The 14,845-nt window shown below is 38.2% G+C and overlaps 1 protein-coding gene across 1 annotated transcript; it reads left to right on the top strand.

Moving 5' to 3' along the window:
- Window positions 1-294: 294 nt before the first annotated feature.
- LOC140154569 (uncharacterized) lies at window positions 295-2,288 on the top strand. Its single transcript, XM_072177136.1, has 2 exons — window positions 295-1,433; window positions 2,195-2,288. Exons 1-2 carry the CDS (start codon window positions 295-297, stop codon window positions 2,286-2,288), a joined length of 1,233 nt encoding a protein of 410 aa, XP_072033237.1.
- The last annotated feature ends 12,557 nt before the right edge of the window (window positions 2,289-14,845 follow it).

Below are 14,845 nucleotides of genomic sequence, written 5' to 3'. Positions count from 1 at the left end.
CCCAAAATTAAATTTTGGTTTCTACGTCGTGAGTAAAGATTGGTTATTGATTTTATGTGGTGGAAATAAGGAAAGATCATCTGAAACATCATCAGACTCAATTTGCTCAAATTCGCGATTCGGCACTCTGCGAAAATATTAGTGACTTATTATAAACTGTGATAATGATCAACTTTCTTACACTTCTTCTATAGGCAGCGATAAATGCCCAAGAATGAAACCCTAATCATAGACACATGGACACACACGATCATACTAGTAGGCCTATATAGAAGTTGCAAAATCATTACCACCATGACAATATTATTTCATCCGTTCATAATTGTCTCTTTTGTTTTCAACGCAGATGCTTTTATCATAGATCTTACCAAATGTGACTCTGACGACGAAGATGATACTTCGCCACCAGTAGACCCGCATCCTCTTTCAAGCCACAATCAGCGACCATCAACTCCGTCATCAACCAATGAGCTCAATACCACACAGACCAACACCGTGCCGGCACCACCTTCAGACAACGATATCAGTGTCTGTAATACTCAGGTGCAAATGCCTAAACTGACTCCTGCTCCTAGAGCATACATGAAGATGATGAGATATGACTCTTGTGAGCAAGATCGTATTCTACCACCCAAGTTTTCACCACATTTACAGACAGACATTGACGATGTCGGCATGGAGCCGGCACTCAAAGTAGGTGTTGATGTCGTCATGCAACCGACACTGCAGGCGGATGTCGATGCCAACATGCAACCGCCGACACTGCAGGCAGAACTTGGCATGAAACCGACACTGCAGGCGGACGTCGATGCCAATATGCAACCGACACTGCAGGCGGACGTCGATGCCAACATGCAACCGACACTGCAGGCGGACGTCGATGCCAACATGCAACCGACACTGCAGGCGGACGTCGATGCCAACATGCAACCGCCGACACTGCAGGCAGAAGTTGGCATGCAACCGACCGTGCAGCCAGACGTTGATGTCGGCACACAACCGACACTGCAGACAGGCCTTAATGTCATCCCGCAAGCGATACGACAGGCAGACGTTGATATCAACATGCAACCGGCACTGCAGGCAGGCGTCGACATGCAACCGACACTGCAGGCAGGCGTCGACATGCAACCGACACTGCAGGTAGGCGTTGATGTCAGCAAGCAGCCGACACTACAGACAGGCGTTCAACTGCAGGCATTCGTTGATAGTGTCAGCATGCAATCGACACTGCAGGCAGGCGTTGGTGAACCGACACTGAAGGCAGACGTTGATGTCGGCACGCAACCGACACTGCAGACGGGCCTTGATGTCGGCATGCAACCGACACTGATGACGAAGATCAAGTCAAACACGAGTTCGTCCATTAGTTCCTCAGTTCCAAGTGTGAAGGATCACGACGACGATGACGTTGGCGTTAAAATGATCTCTTGGTAATAATTTAGTCAAACTATATTTCCTTATCCAAAGCAATGTAGTATTTCTTTCCCTTTTCCATATTCTTGTAGGCAAAATATTATGTACGATTTCCGTAAAAATTAATTGTGTTATTCTTTTAATAAGTTATTAGCAGTATTAACGGTCAGGTAGAGTTTTGTCCATTTTAAATCAAAATAATGAGTTTATGAAGAAACCTGCCCCACTGGATATCTTGGCCCGTTTGATGTGGAGCTTTACATTGGGGGGGGGGGATTGTTATTTTGTCGTAAAAAAAATCCAACAAATTTGGCTTAGGGCCTATTCCATTTCGGTGTAAGTTGGGACTAAATTTGTGTATGCCAAAGAATCAATTTATTTATACATATAGGAGACGTCCTATAAATTGCTCCTTTCTTGACGCACAGGGGTTAGCCATACAGGGTGTCCCAAAATGATTTATACCGTGTAATGCCCTTCATGCCTAAGAAATACAACTTTCCCGGTATAAATCATTTTGGGACACCCCGTATGTAGGTACAGGATCTCTCAAAATGAAATTGGTTATTTTTTTTTCAAATCTGATAATTTGGGCATAGGCCTATTTGTAATGTTTAAATACACATGTCCCAACTCATAAAGTTAAGGCAAGAATGTGTTTAGAAAAGTGTCTTTTATGCTAAAACACTGTTTTGTGATGTGTATAAAGGTTTTCACCTGCATGCCATGATCTGGATAATAACGTTTTGTTTCACCAATGATTCTATTTAAAATATAGCAGTGGCTCCAAAACAGCGCAGTTGCAGCAGTGCTATGTGCCACTGAAAAACATGCGACTAAACATCGAGGATGTTCTTCATATTTTAGGTTAAAAGGTAATAAATACGTTATTTTGTTTTGCTTTGCGGTCTGGCCATTATTTTCAACATGAGTCTCGAATTTAAAAACAACAACTAAGAGCCATGTCAAGAACCACTGAGCCAATACTAGGCTTGTTTGTACTCATTTTAATGCATTTTTAATGCCGATTCCAAGTATAGTCACGACAATGTACAATATTCTGAAATTTTTGGATTTGGATTTTTTGCAGTTGACTATTAAAAGAAAGGCCTATAGGTCTACTTATTTTTTCCTGTTTTGCCTAACAAAACGTACCCCAATTCGAAACATTTCAGTACTAACTGACAATAAAAGTGAAATTTCAATAATTTTGCATGATGATGATGATGATGATGATGACGATGACGATGACGATGACGATGATGACGACGATGATGACGATGATGATGATGATGATGATGATGGTGATGATGGTGATGATGACGATGACGATGACGATGACGATGACGATGATGATGATGATGATGATGATGATGATGATGAGGAGGAGGAGGAGGAGGAGGAGGAGGAGGAGGAGGAGGAGGATGCATCGATGAGGATGAGGAAAAGAGGAGGATAATAATTATATTATAGCGGTGATGACTATCGGCGCGCGATGATAATAGTGATGATAATGTAGTGATCATTATGGTGATGATGATGACTGCATGGTGAGGATGATGACGGATGAGGATGATGATGATGGTAGAGGTGGTAGTGGTGTCCGTTGTGGTGATGATGGTGACTGGTGATAATGATTATAATGATGATGGTAGTGGCTGGGTGGTGGTGGCGGTAGTGGTGGTGAGGAGAAGATGATGACTGGTGAGGAGGATGATGGTAGTGGTGTTGGTGGTGTCCGTGGTGGTGGTGATGATGGTGATGATGATGACTGGTGATGATGATGGTTGTGGTGTTGGTTGTGAGGTTGGATGATGATGATGTTGTTGATGATGATGAATGATGATGATATTGATGATGGTGAATTTGATTTGATGATGATGATGATGGTGGTGGTGGTGGTGGTGGTGGTGGTGGTGAGAAGGTATTGGTGAGGACGATGTTAACAATTGAAGACCTGAGCGCAAGAAGACCGTAAGTCCACTTGGCCCCTCAACATGTATACACTAAAGTTACGTATAGTTTCTTAGTGTTTTATAATGTTTAATACATGTTCCAGGGTGAAAACATCATGAAAGGTTGTGAAAGATTTATTTTGGCCCCTGAACATGTATAAAACATTACCAAACTATACGAAACTATTCGCAACTTTAGTGTATACATGTTGAGGGGCCAAGTGGACTTACGGTCTTCTTGCGCTCAGGTCTTCAGTACTAATCTGTATTTTTCTTTTTTTCAGCTACCTGTTACATTGACAATGGCGTAGCGTGTCGAGTAGATGGGGAGCGGGAACCGTGACTGATTGACGGGGCATCGGTGTTTTGTTTGTTTGTTTGTTTTTTTACGTGCAAAGAGATGAGACCCATTGAAATATTAATTGATTAAATATTATACAAATATTTACTGCTCATGAGGGATCTGGTGGAATCTATTGTCCCCGAGGTGAACTGGAGACCGTGAGCCTACTATTTTCCCGAGACCGCCAGGTCGAGGGAAAATAAACTCCTCAACAAAAGTTTGGAAAGTTTTTTCAAGCATCTGTATCTCCAATTATTTGTGACATATTCATATCGTGTTGCATATCACTGGATAGCTACAATACTCCCCTTTACTTTGACACCCCATTTGAAACAACAACATTTTTCACGGCTGAGTACACGCCTTGTGAATGTAGTGGGGTCTCAAACAGAATTTGCCAAATTGACCATTATTCTGTGCTCAAACAAAGCTAGCCACTAACCTCAATAGCGGGTGGAAAAACCACAGGCAGCCAGTCAGCCACAATAGTCAGGCACCTTCTCCTCATGCTGCTCACCGACCTGGTTACACGGATGGAATTCCATTCTTCAACAAGGATTCGTCGCAGGTCATTAAATGTGGTTGCATATGGGCTTCTCTGGCACGCACATCACGATCAAGCTGGTCCCACAAGTGTTCAACCGGGTTGAGGTCTGGCCCCCGGGTCTGGCCTGATGGCAGGCCATTTTGACTCAACTTCCATATTCTGTAGGTAGTCGTTGACTACCGTGGCTATGTGGGGCGAGCGGTGTCATCTTGGAGGATTGAATTAGTTCCCAGATTGTGAAGTTATGGGATTGCAGCTTGCTGCACAGAATAATGGACAATTTGGCAAATTCCTTTTGAGACCCCACTACATTCACAAGGCGTGTACTCAGCCGTGAAAAATGTTATTGTTTCAAATGGGGTGTCATTGTAAAGGGGGGTATTGTAGCTATCTAGTGATATGCAACACGATATGAATATGTCACAAATAATTTGAGATACAGATGCTTGAAAAAACTTTCCAAACTTTTGTTGAGGAGTTTAGTAGGCTCACGGTCTCCAGTTCACCGAGGGGACCAATAGATTCCACCAGATCCCGAATTTAGAGCAGTAAATATTTGTTTTATATCCTTCATTAATATATTCTTTGTTTATTAATTGGTTGAAATATTAGAAACGCAAGGCCTTTATCATAGTCATAGGCCTCGGTATAAATCTAGGCTAGGCCTAGTCAAGGCTAGACTGGCCTCGCTTTATTTGATTGAATGCACGTACGTAGGCCTACATGCACAAAACACGCACACAGCTGAGTGGCTAAAGCTTACCATGAAAATGTTGTAACCTCTACAATACCACCGTGAAACGAGTAACCATGTTCTCTGTCAGTATTTTGTCGTCAATATTAAGATAGTAAGCCTGATGTAACTCAGATTATGGCATGAAACCGCCGTATTTTAGCTGCACTTCTGTGCTGCTTGTGTGCTTCGTAAGACATGATGACTTGCATGACATGCGACACATTAATACCCAAGAACCGGCTGAGATATCCCGCGCATGTGGCGAGTTGCACGGACCACTAGGAACTGCGACGCGGGTATGAGGTCATACGCGCTCAGAGGTAAATAGTAAAACTATTTCCCGGGGAAATAGTACTTTGAATAGTACCTCGTTCCCTCATCAATCTGCTTTCTGACTGCTTTGCAGAATAGCAAAACTATTTTTGGTCACATGATACACGTTTAACCAATTAACGAACGAGAAAATCATACTCGTCTCGAAAGACACTGCAATGTCATTCGGATTTGCTGGACATAACTAAGACCCTACTTTTTAAGCAATTGTGGGTCGTTATGGATAATTTCAGGGGGTCTATGCTGAAGTCAGGACTCAGGCCAGTACGCAGGGGGGGGGGTGCAAAAGTATACAAAAAGTCCCAAAATATGACAAAATAAATTTGGGGTTTTGGCCAAAAAAAGTCCAAATTTTTGAGGAAAAGTCCACTTTTTACAAAATCGCCCCCCCCCCTTGGAAAAAAAGGTCCACTTTTTCAAAATCAGCACCCCCCAAAAAGTCCTGCGTACGGGCCTGACTTAAGGTAGGCCTATACCCCTTAGCCAATATTCTCCTGGGGTAGGGGTGATCTCTGAACCACTTTGTGAGGTATTATTTCAAAACTTGTGGAAATAGTTGTAGTGAAATTGTGTTAGTGGGGAAATGCCTTTTGTTTCATCATTCGGTTATTGTAACCCCTGGGTATGGGGTCTGTAGATATCGAGGTTTTTTTTGTGTGTGTAGGGCCTATGTTTTCTTCATAGAACTAAGGCCAATTACAACAAGGCTCCTGTCCTTTATTTTTGTAACGTCACTTAAGGGATCTGGAGTGAGCGTTTTGACCGTTTCGACAGTATTTTTGTGGGACTTGAGAGCACATCAGACATATCGAATTGCATTCTGAATACGAAGAATGTCTTTCTGATATCAAATAATTTTCATTTTTGAAATTCACGATATAATACAAATTTTATGACAAATTATTAAAATTTGATATTTTGCACATTTTTGATATATAACAGTCCTTGAAGTAAATTTTATAAATCTAATGAATAATGATATATTTTTAAAGTGTATGTAGCTGGGAGGAAAAGCCGACGATCAATTGAAAATGTTGACCTTTCTTATTAAATATATGGATTTTTTCCCCCAAAAGACCTTTTTTTTGTGTTTTTGGGAAAAAATCCATATCTTCAATATGAAAGGTCAAAATTTTCAATTGATCGCCGGCTTTTTATCCCACCTACATACACTTTAAGTATAAATCATCAGATTTATAAAGTTTACTTCGAGTACTGTTAAATATCAAAAATATCAATGTTTGATCATTTGCCATAAAATGTGTATTACATTGCGAATTTCAAAAAATCAAAATTATTTGATATCAGAAGGACATTCTTCATATTCAGAATGCAATTCGATATGTCTGATGTGCTCTAATGTCTCACAATAAATACTGTCCAAACGTTCATTAAAAAATAAATTGAAAATACCTCGTCTCCGTGTTTAATTTGTATAGTCTATTATTAATCACTTGTTTTGGTTTTATATAGCTCCCATTGTTTGCCCTTTTTTTTAAAGGATTTTTTTTTTCTTTTTTTTTCCCTTTCTTATCCCTCTTTTCCGTGTTTTTTTTTTTTTTTTTGGGGGGGTTCATTTTTCTATTTGACTTTAATATATCATAAGAGCCAGAAAGAATTACATCTTTTGTGGTTAGCATGCATGACCCTAAGGGAGTGTTCAGAAATACTTTGGTGGGGGGGCTGGTAAAAGGGAGGGGGCCAAAAAGTTTTGGACCTTAAAAGAGGGGGGGACCAAAAAGTTTTAGGTGTTAGGAAACGGGGCCAAAAAAGTTGTCCTCTTCAAAACCCAAAAATTTTCGCGCGCTTCGCGCCCATTGAGACCCTAGGGCCTATATCACTTTTAACATGGGCAAGTTTTGGTTTTTAGTGCTTTTGTTTGAAAAAATGATGGCACTTAGTGTAGGCCTACACATATCTATTAATTAATATAACTTTAAAGATGATCAGCAACACGCAACATCTGGGTTAGTCTACTACTGGCACTTTTTATCATAGAATTTTATATCTCTTCCAAGTAGGCATCAAATGTGATTATGTACCAATCTGATCAAAATACAACTAAATCAAGAAAATAATTATTGCAAATAAATAAAATGCACATTTCAGTTTACTATTTCTCATTGCAAAATTATTTTGTACACATAGGCCCATGGGTAGATTTACCATAAGGCAGAACTGATATCTGTGTACATTTGCGTGACCAAATTAATCTCATATTTGACAATTTTAGCTTTTTGCATAAATTAGTTCCAATTTTAACAATATTTGACCATTCAAGCTTCAATATGGCCAAATTTTTTACGCGGTTCGCGAGCATTTGTCATATCATAATAGCCACGTATCCAAATTATGCTGATGTGCCTATGAACCTCCAAATAAATCCTCTATTTCATTTATCCCTGTAAAATCAGATAAACACCCTGATTTGGGACAAATCTAAATTAAGTATAAAATGAAAATTTCCTTGTGCTTGTATTTCATGCGCAATTGTCCAACCGGGAATGTTTCAAACATTTGCCTCCCTCAATGACGTGTGACCCAGATACCACACCACTAGAAACAACACTATTAAGTATGTCTGTTATACGATAATGGGGGGGGGGGGGCAAAAAAGTTTTGTCTGTCAAAAGAGGTGGGTCTAAAAAGTTTAGCGGTCCATCGAGGGGGGGGTCAAAAAAGTTTTCGAGCGCAAAATTTGAGGAAGACCAGCCCCCCTACCAAAGTATTAATGAACACTCCCTAAGTCGGATTTCCTTTCATTTTATTTTGTATCATTATTATTTGTTCTTGTGCAAAGATTGGTGAATAAATATGTTTAAATGCAAGCTTGAACCATATTTTGATATTTTGTACTTTGTTCTCAAAAATGACTTTGGCAATTTAGTCAGCAGGCTGACGACATGACATACCAACCCGCATACCAGTTGCCGGAACCATTATCTCGTCATTTGGACGGCACTAGTAAAGCTCCGTAACTGAAAGAGAGAGTAAACTTAGACTGCATTGCATTCCTTTTAAACAATTCATACCATTCCATGCATAAAACACAACACATCCACATCCCCAGTGACTGCCCTGCCCAGAGATGGATAGATACTTAGATAGCTGTTGGATCAGAACAGGATTGGTGAATTATCCATGGTGGGATTTAGAGGGATGATAAATTTAAATGGTCTACTACAGTAGACTAGAGTAAACTATGAGTGACCTTGCTTGAATTGAATGTAAACAAACTCGGGTTGACGCAACCTTTTGTCAGTGTCACGGTGCGCGGTGTCACATGCAGCCGAGAGAGAGTAATTGCAGTGAGCTGGTGTCACCCGACAGTTACTGGACTGGTATGGTGTCACCAGTCTGTAGCACAACGGCACGCCGTTGATCAACTGAGGGCAATATTTCTAGCAACGCCGGACCGTTGCAGTCAACAGATGGCATCATTTCTAGCAACGACAGACCGTTGCTAGCTTTTCAAGTATAGAGGGCTTATTTTTGTCAACGCTCGTCCGTTGCCCACTGACAACGTTTGCCCGTTGCCCGCTGAAAACGACTGCCTGTGCTGTGTGCACAGCGAGTCGCTATTGCGTGGTCGAGACAACAAAAATGGAGCGTAAATTTTCCATCTCAAATATAAAAAAATAATTTGTTTTGATGCGAAATATTACTTATATATACTTCAAATAAATGATTGATTGTAAATTTATGGCCTAACACATATTTTGGAAGATCGAACTAATCTCGAAAAAAAAAACTTAAAATGATTCGCCGCAAATGTCAAGAAATTTCGTTATTTTCCACATAATATTGGTCGTGGTCCAGAAAAAACACAATATTTTCAGAAGTTTGATATGTTTTCTACTTCAAACAAATATTCAATTTGCAAGAAATATTTCCGGCCGGATAATAACAAGTAAAACATCTCAACTGTCAAAGTAAAAATATGCGTCCATGTCTCGGGCCCACGTTTGAGAATACATGAGGAAACATGTTTATCAGGTCATCAGAGGTCAACTTTTGCCAATATGCCAATACGTCATGTCAATAACCGATTGCGATTGGTCTGTTGATGTACCTAGCTCATGAATATTCACAATTACGTCAGGGTAAATAAACAACGAAGTAAAAAGTAAACAACTTATTTCCCTACATACGAATTCTGAGCGAAATAAAAATTAACGTAGCCTACTGGTATGAATGGATTTTGCAATGGATTGGGAACTTTCTGGGCCGTAAAGCTAGCAGTTTATGGTGCACGGCTACTTGCTAGCGTGGCCGACTGGCTCAATAAGATCAATTTAAGCTTTGAATGCGCGCATCATTGTGACATTGGTTCCAGAACACGATCATGTCAGAAATTAATATTTTGTTCTGGGTCTGATTATTCGGACTAGGTTGCCAGCTGTACTATCGAACTGCCGACCAAACAATCACAATATTTGCTAAAAGACATCCGAAATAATCATTTATTTCCTCAATCTATCTTCAGAATTCCCAACATTACTTTCGTCAATATTATTAATGGCTCATGCTTTATGGAAGTAATTATTTGAACTAAACTGTAGCCCCTAGTTTAAATCATAATTGCACAGAAACAAATAAAAAGATAGATGTCCTGTATTCAGATTGAGTACTACTTTTGCAGGGGCATGCCTTTGGACTGACACGTCGCTGGTTCGACATATGATGCTAGTCCAACTCGTCAGTATTCCGAACATGAAATAAACATCTTTGGTCCGACACGTCCTAGTCCGAATATGTAATGCAGTGAACTTCATTGTTTGGATACCTTCAACATATGTAGTAGTAGGCCTACATAATGAAAAACTCTGCCCTAGTCCGAATATAATGAAAAACTTGTCACTGGTCGTAATATGAAAAACACTTCACTAGTCCGAAACGTTGACATAGTCCGAATATGAATCTATTTGGAGTTGGACTACCGCCATTTTTCAGATTGGGACTAGCTAAGTGCTTTCGAGTTTCGGACTAGAGAACTGTTAATGCATTTGACGGTTTCGCACATTTGGACTTGCGAAGTGATGATCAGATTTTATTTTTGGACTAGCGATGTGTAAGACTTGTTTCCATGTTTTCGAAGGCGAAGTGTTGGTCAATTTCACAGTTTTCCATTGTCGGACTAGCTCACCGAATTCCGTTTTCGAACCTTTCATGTATTGGGAATTTTACCGTTCCGACAAACGCCTGGATTATGGACCCCAATAATTCCATTTTTGGCTGATTCCAAATCAAATTAATGTATGAATGATGCAACTACTTTGGTATTTATCATGACACAGTCATACCATTTCTTGGAAGTTGTTCAGTAGACAGTAGACAGACATATTAAAGCATGTCGGTAACTGTACAATGCAAGAATTGCTTGTGTCGATGGATAACATAGAGTTTGTCACTTCTTGAAATAAAAATGAAGTACCGGTAATATTAGTTATCAAAGGAGGACGCAGCGGGTAATCGAACCTGTGACGTCGGTATCACAAGTGCCGATCGATTCATAACCAAGACCATGGAAGCCGCATTGAAGTAGAGTTACGGAATTAAGCGTGATATTATCGTTATCCTTAAATTCTCAACTTGGTCTGGCCTCATAAAACTCATAGCCGTAAAGGCTACGGAAACATTTTTCGTTTAGAAATCATCTTTTATTAAAAAACAAGCACATCACAATAAATTTTTTGTTGTTGCAAAAACAGTTCTGAAAGTATTATTTCTTTTATGTTCTAGCAATACATTAGAAGAATCAAATACTATTTTGCTGAGACAATTTATACAGTACTTTCTTGAAACCTCGGGCTTGAAACCATTTACAAAAACTACAATGCATGCACTGGCAGATCCAGGAATTCAAGAAAAAAATGCCAATTTATCAGAAGATTACTGGGCTGAGAGCTTGGATAAAATAATGCTTTTAAATAGCTGATCCGGGATCCACCACTACAATGGTAACAATTATGACAAAATGTCATTTATAATTGTTCATATCACCATGATCACTGGGACCAATTTATGTAATTTAATAATGGGTGCACCTAGACAAAATTGGACACCAATGTTTTTGCTTGCTCGTGATTCTAAACCACCTTCCTGAACAACAAACATATATCCAAAAAAGTAAAAAAAGAGAAGAGGGGATGCTAATTTGCATAAAACAAAAATGGCCACAAATGCAGGGCTCAAATTTCAAAATTGGGCAAATATGGATAAAAAAACCATCTAATTGTATTCTTCTCATTATTAGGATTCAGAAATCAGAAAAAGTGTGAATCGTAATACATGCAGTTTGATCCATCTCCAATACAGTTCTTGAGTTGTAGGCACATTGGTGAAATGTCAAATTTTGGTCCCCATCATTGTCCAAAATGCTCCTATTGTGATCAGGTGGTCTCAAATTATTCCGCTTGGAAAAATATTTTAATTAAAGAATAGTTTGCCATATATATCTCATTAGGTGTTTTGTTATCGGTAACAGGGCATATAAGTCAAAACCCATTGACCTATTTTGTAATGTTACAAGTTACAGGTATAGGAAGCAAAACACCTGAGATGTGGCAAACTATTTTTTGTTTAAAATGTTCCAAGGGGATAATTTGACACCACTGTGATCAAAATCAAACATTTTTTATATTTTTACCCCTGTGGACAATGGTTGACATTTAAAACTTTATGCCTGTAGTAAACCTTAAAACGTGTACATTGGAGATTATGTTAAACTATATTTTTTCTGAATCCTAATATTAATGAGAGGAATACCAGGTTCTAACCATGCTAACCAGAATCAACTAATTTTGAAATTTGAGCCCTGCATAAGCAGCCATTTTTGTTTTATAAATGCAAATTGGCATTTTCCCCGTATTCCCATTTTTGGATATATTGTCGGGGATGTCTTTTAGAGATCATTACTGTAACAAAATTGATTTCCAATTTTGACTAGCTCCAAACGTAAATTGACTCAAAAAGTGAAGCAGAAGTAAAAAATGCTCAATCATTATGCAAGCAATTGTTTTAAATTTATACAATTTAATAATTACACAAAAAAAAATTGAACAAATTTTAATCTTTACCCAGAGCAGCCAGCGCATATCAATGTAAAAAAACGTGGGAAAAAAATGCATCTGGCGTGATTAGAACCAATGACCTTCGTATTACTAGCATGGCGCTCTAGCCAATTGAGCCAGAGAGGCACACTGGAGAAGGGTGGAAGATTTAAATCTATTACGCGACGAACATCATTCAACCTAATACCTTAGATTTAAATCTTCCGCTCTTCTCCAGTGTGCCTCTGTGGCTCAATTAGCTAGAGCCAAGAGGGTCATGCTAGTAATATGAAGGTCGCCGGTTCGAATCTGGCCAGATGCACTGTTGGTTTGTTTTTTCAATGTTTAGGTGCACTGGCTGCTCTGGGTAATGATTAAAATTTGTTCATCCAAACAACCCAGAGAACTAAGTTAAAAAATACATTATATACAATACATACATTTTAAATATTTGTATAGCGCTGCTACATTTAGAACATATTTAAAATCAGACTTTTCAAGTACAATCTTTTGGTCAAAATTTGATCTTTCTTTTCTTGGCAGTATTTTGATGATTGTTTGCAATAGTATTTTGGAAAATTTTCAAAACATTTTCAGTCAAAATTTTTGTTTTGTTTTTTGCCTTCTCCTCAGAAAGTAATGAAGTAGATTAAGAAAATGCTTTGTGATTTCAAGCTTGGTACCTGGCATTTTAAATCAAGCTACAGTGAAATAATTACAATTCATTGTATTCCTTATCAAATCAAGATCGTGTAAATATGCAAATTTCGTTCCATCACTCTGCAGGCTTCGGTTCAAGGAATGATATCCACAATCCAACCAGAAGATGATGCATCTTTTGTCAAATATGATCGTCCAAGATTTACATTGTACTTCCCTAAAATTACTTTTGCCTACAGTTACCAGTGACAGTCCAATGATCATGATGATAATCCCAATTGCAATTCATAGTTCTTTTGAATAATTTGTAGTTCCTCATTAACCGCTGAAGTTCAGTCTTCATCTCCGCATTTGCCTCTTCATCGTACAGTTTTTGTGTCTTTTAATTTGTCAAATAGCGTCCGAGGTGTACATTGTACTTCCCTATAATTACTTTCGACTACGTTCGCAGTGACAGTCCAATGATCATGATGTTGATCCCAATTGCAATTCAGAGTTCTTTTTAATTTAATTTGTAGTTCCTCATTAACTGCTGAAGTTCAGTCTTCATCTCCGCTGCTTGCCTCTTCATCGTACAGTTTTTTGTGTTTTACGAGTTCTGTGATTAAATCAAATGGAAAATGAAAATAAAAAGATAATTATTTAACAAAGCTTTTTTTTTATTTAGACATGGCTGACATGCTGATCAATTAATCAAAACAATGATTTAAAATTATTGAATTATTGGTCCGAGTATAGTCCCACTCATTTTTTAGGTGGAAATTTTTCACAATTGGGGGTGGGATTATACTGGATTTCAAAAAAAAAAAAAATAAAGGTTTTTTTGGTTTTGGAGTGTCCTTGGAGCTATAGACCTAGATGCTAGGATCATTCATGGTTGACCTAAAAAAATATATAAAATTCAAGATGTTTTGTGTTTGATAATTTGAATTCACGTCATACTCTATTAATGAATCTCAAAATGCATTGAATTTGAATTATCAATTTTCATATTAAAAACACAAAACATCTTGAATTTGTTTTTGTTTTTTAGGTCAACCATGAATGATCCTAGCATTTAGGTCTAGGTCCAGGGCACTCAAAACCAAAAAAAAACTTTAATTTTTTTTTTTTTTTTTTTACAATTTCTGGAATTTTTCGAAAAATGTGGGGGGACTATACTCGGACGAATACGGTACATGCAAGATAGCTCCGCAGTATGACAACCCTTGATCTATTTTGAAATTATAAATGTTACACTATCACTAAGTATCAGACAGTCAAACTTGACATAGCGTCAACTCAAAGTTAAATAACGATACACAAAAATATTTATGGCGAGTGGCGAATGTTTTACGGGCCCGACCGACCCAGATTTTGTGTTTTGGTAGAATTTTTTGTTCATAACAGCTCAGATACTCAGATAGCGACGTTTTACGTATTTTTTGTGGGACATGAGAGCACATCAGACATATTGAATTACATTTTGAAAACGAGAAATGTCCTTCTGATATCAAATATCAATCAATGGAAAATTTTGACATTTTGAAGATATAGATTTTTTTCCCAAAAGATCTTTTCAAAAAAAAAAAAAAAATTATTTGATATCAATATTATCATCAGGAGGACATTCCTCGTTTTAAAAATATGCAATTCGATATGTCTGATGTGCTCTCAAAAAAAATCAGAATATTTTCAAAATATGTTTGCAGAAAAAGCATCAAATTTTGCCAGATTTTTGTGGTGATATTATAAGGTCATTTTAGCCTAAAAAAAAAAAAACCCTGACCAACCTACCCTACTTGAAAAGTCTGCCCCCCAAGC

This window comes from Amphiura filiformis, chromosome 6, assembly GCF_039555335.1.
Source record: "Amphiura filiformis chromosome 6, Afil_fr2py, whole genome shotgun sequence".
Taxonomy (NCBI): Eukaryota; Metazoa; Echinodermata; class Ophiuroidea; order Amphilepidida; family Amphiuridae; genus Amphiura; species Amphiura filiformis.
This window is presented reverse-complemented; position numbering and strand designations above follow the sequence as displayed.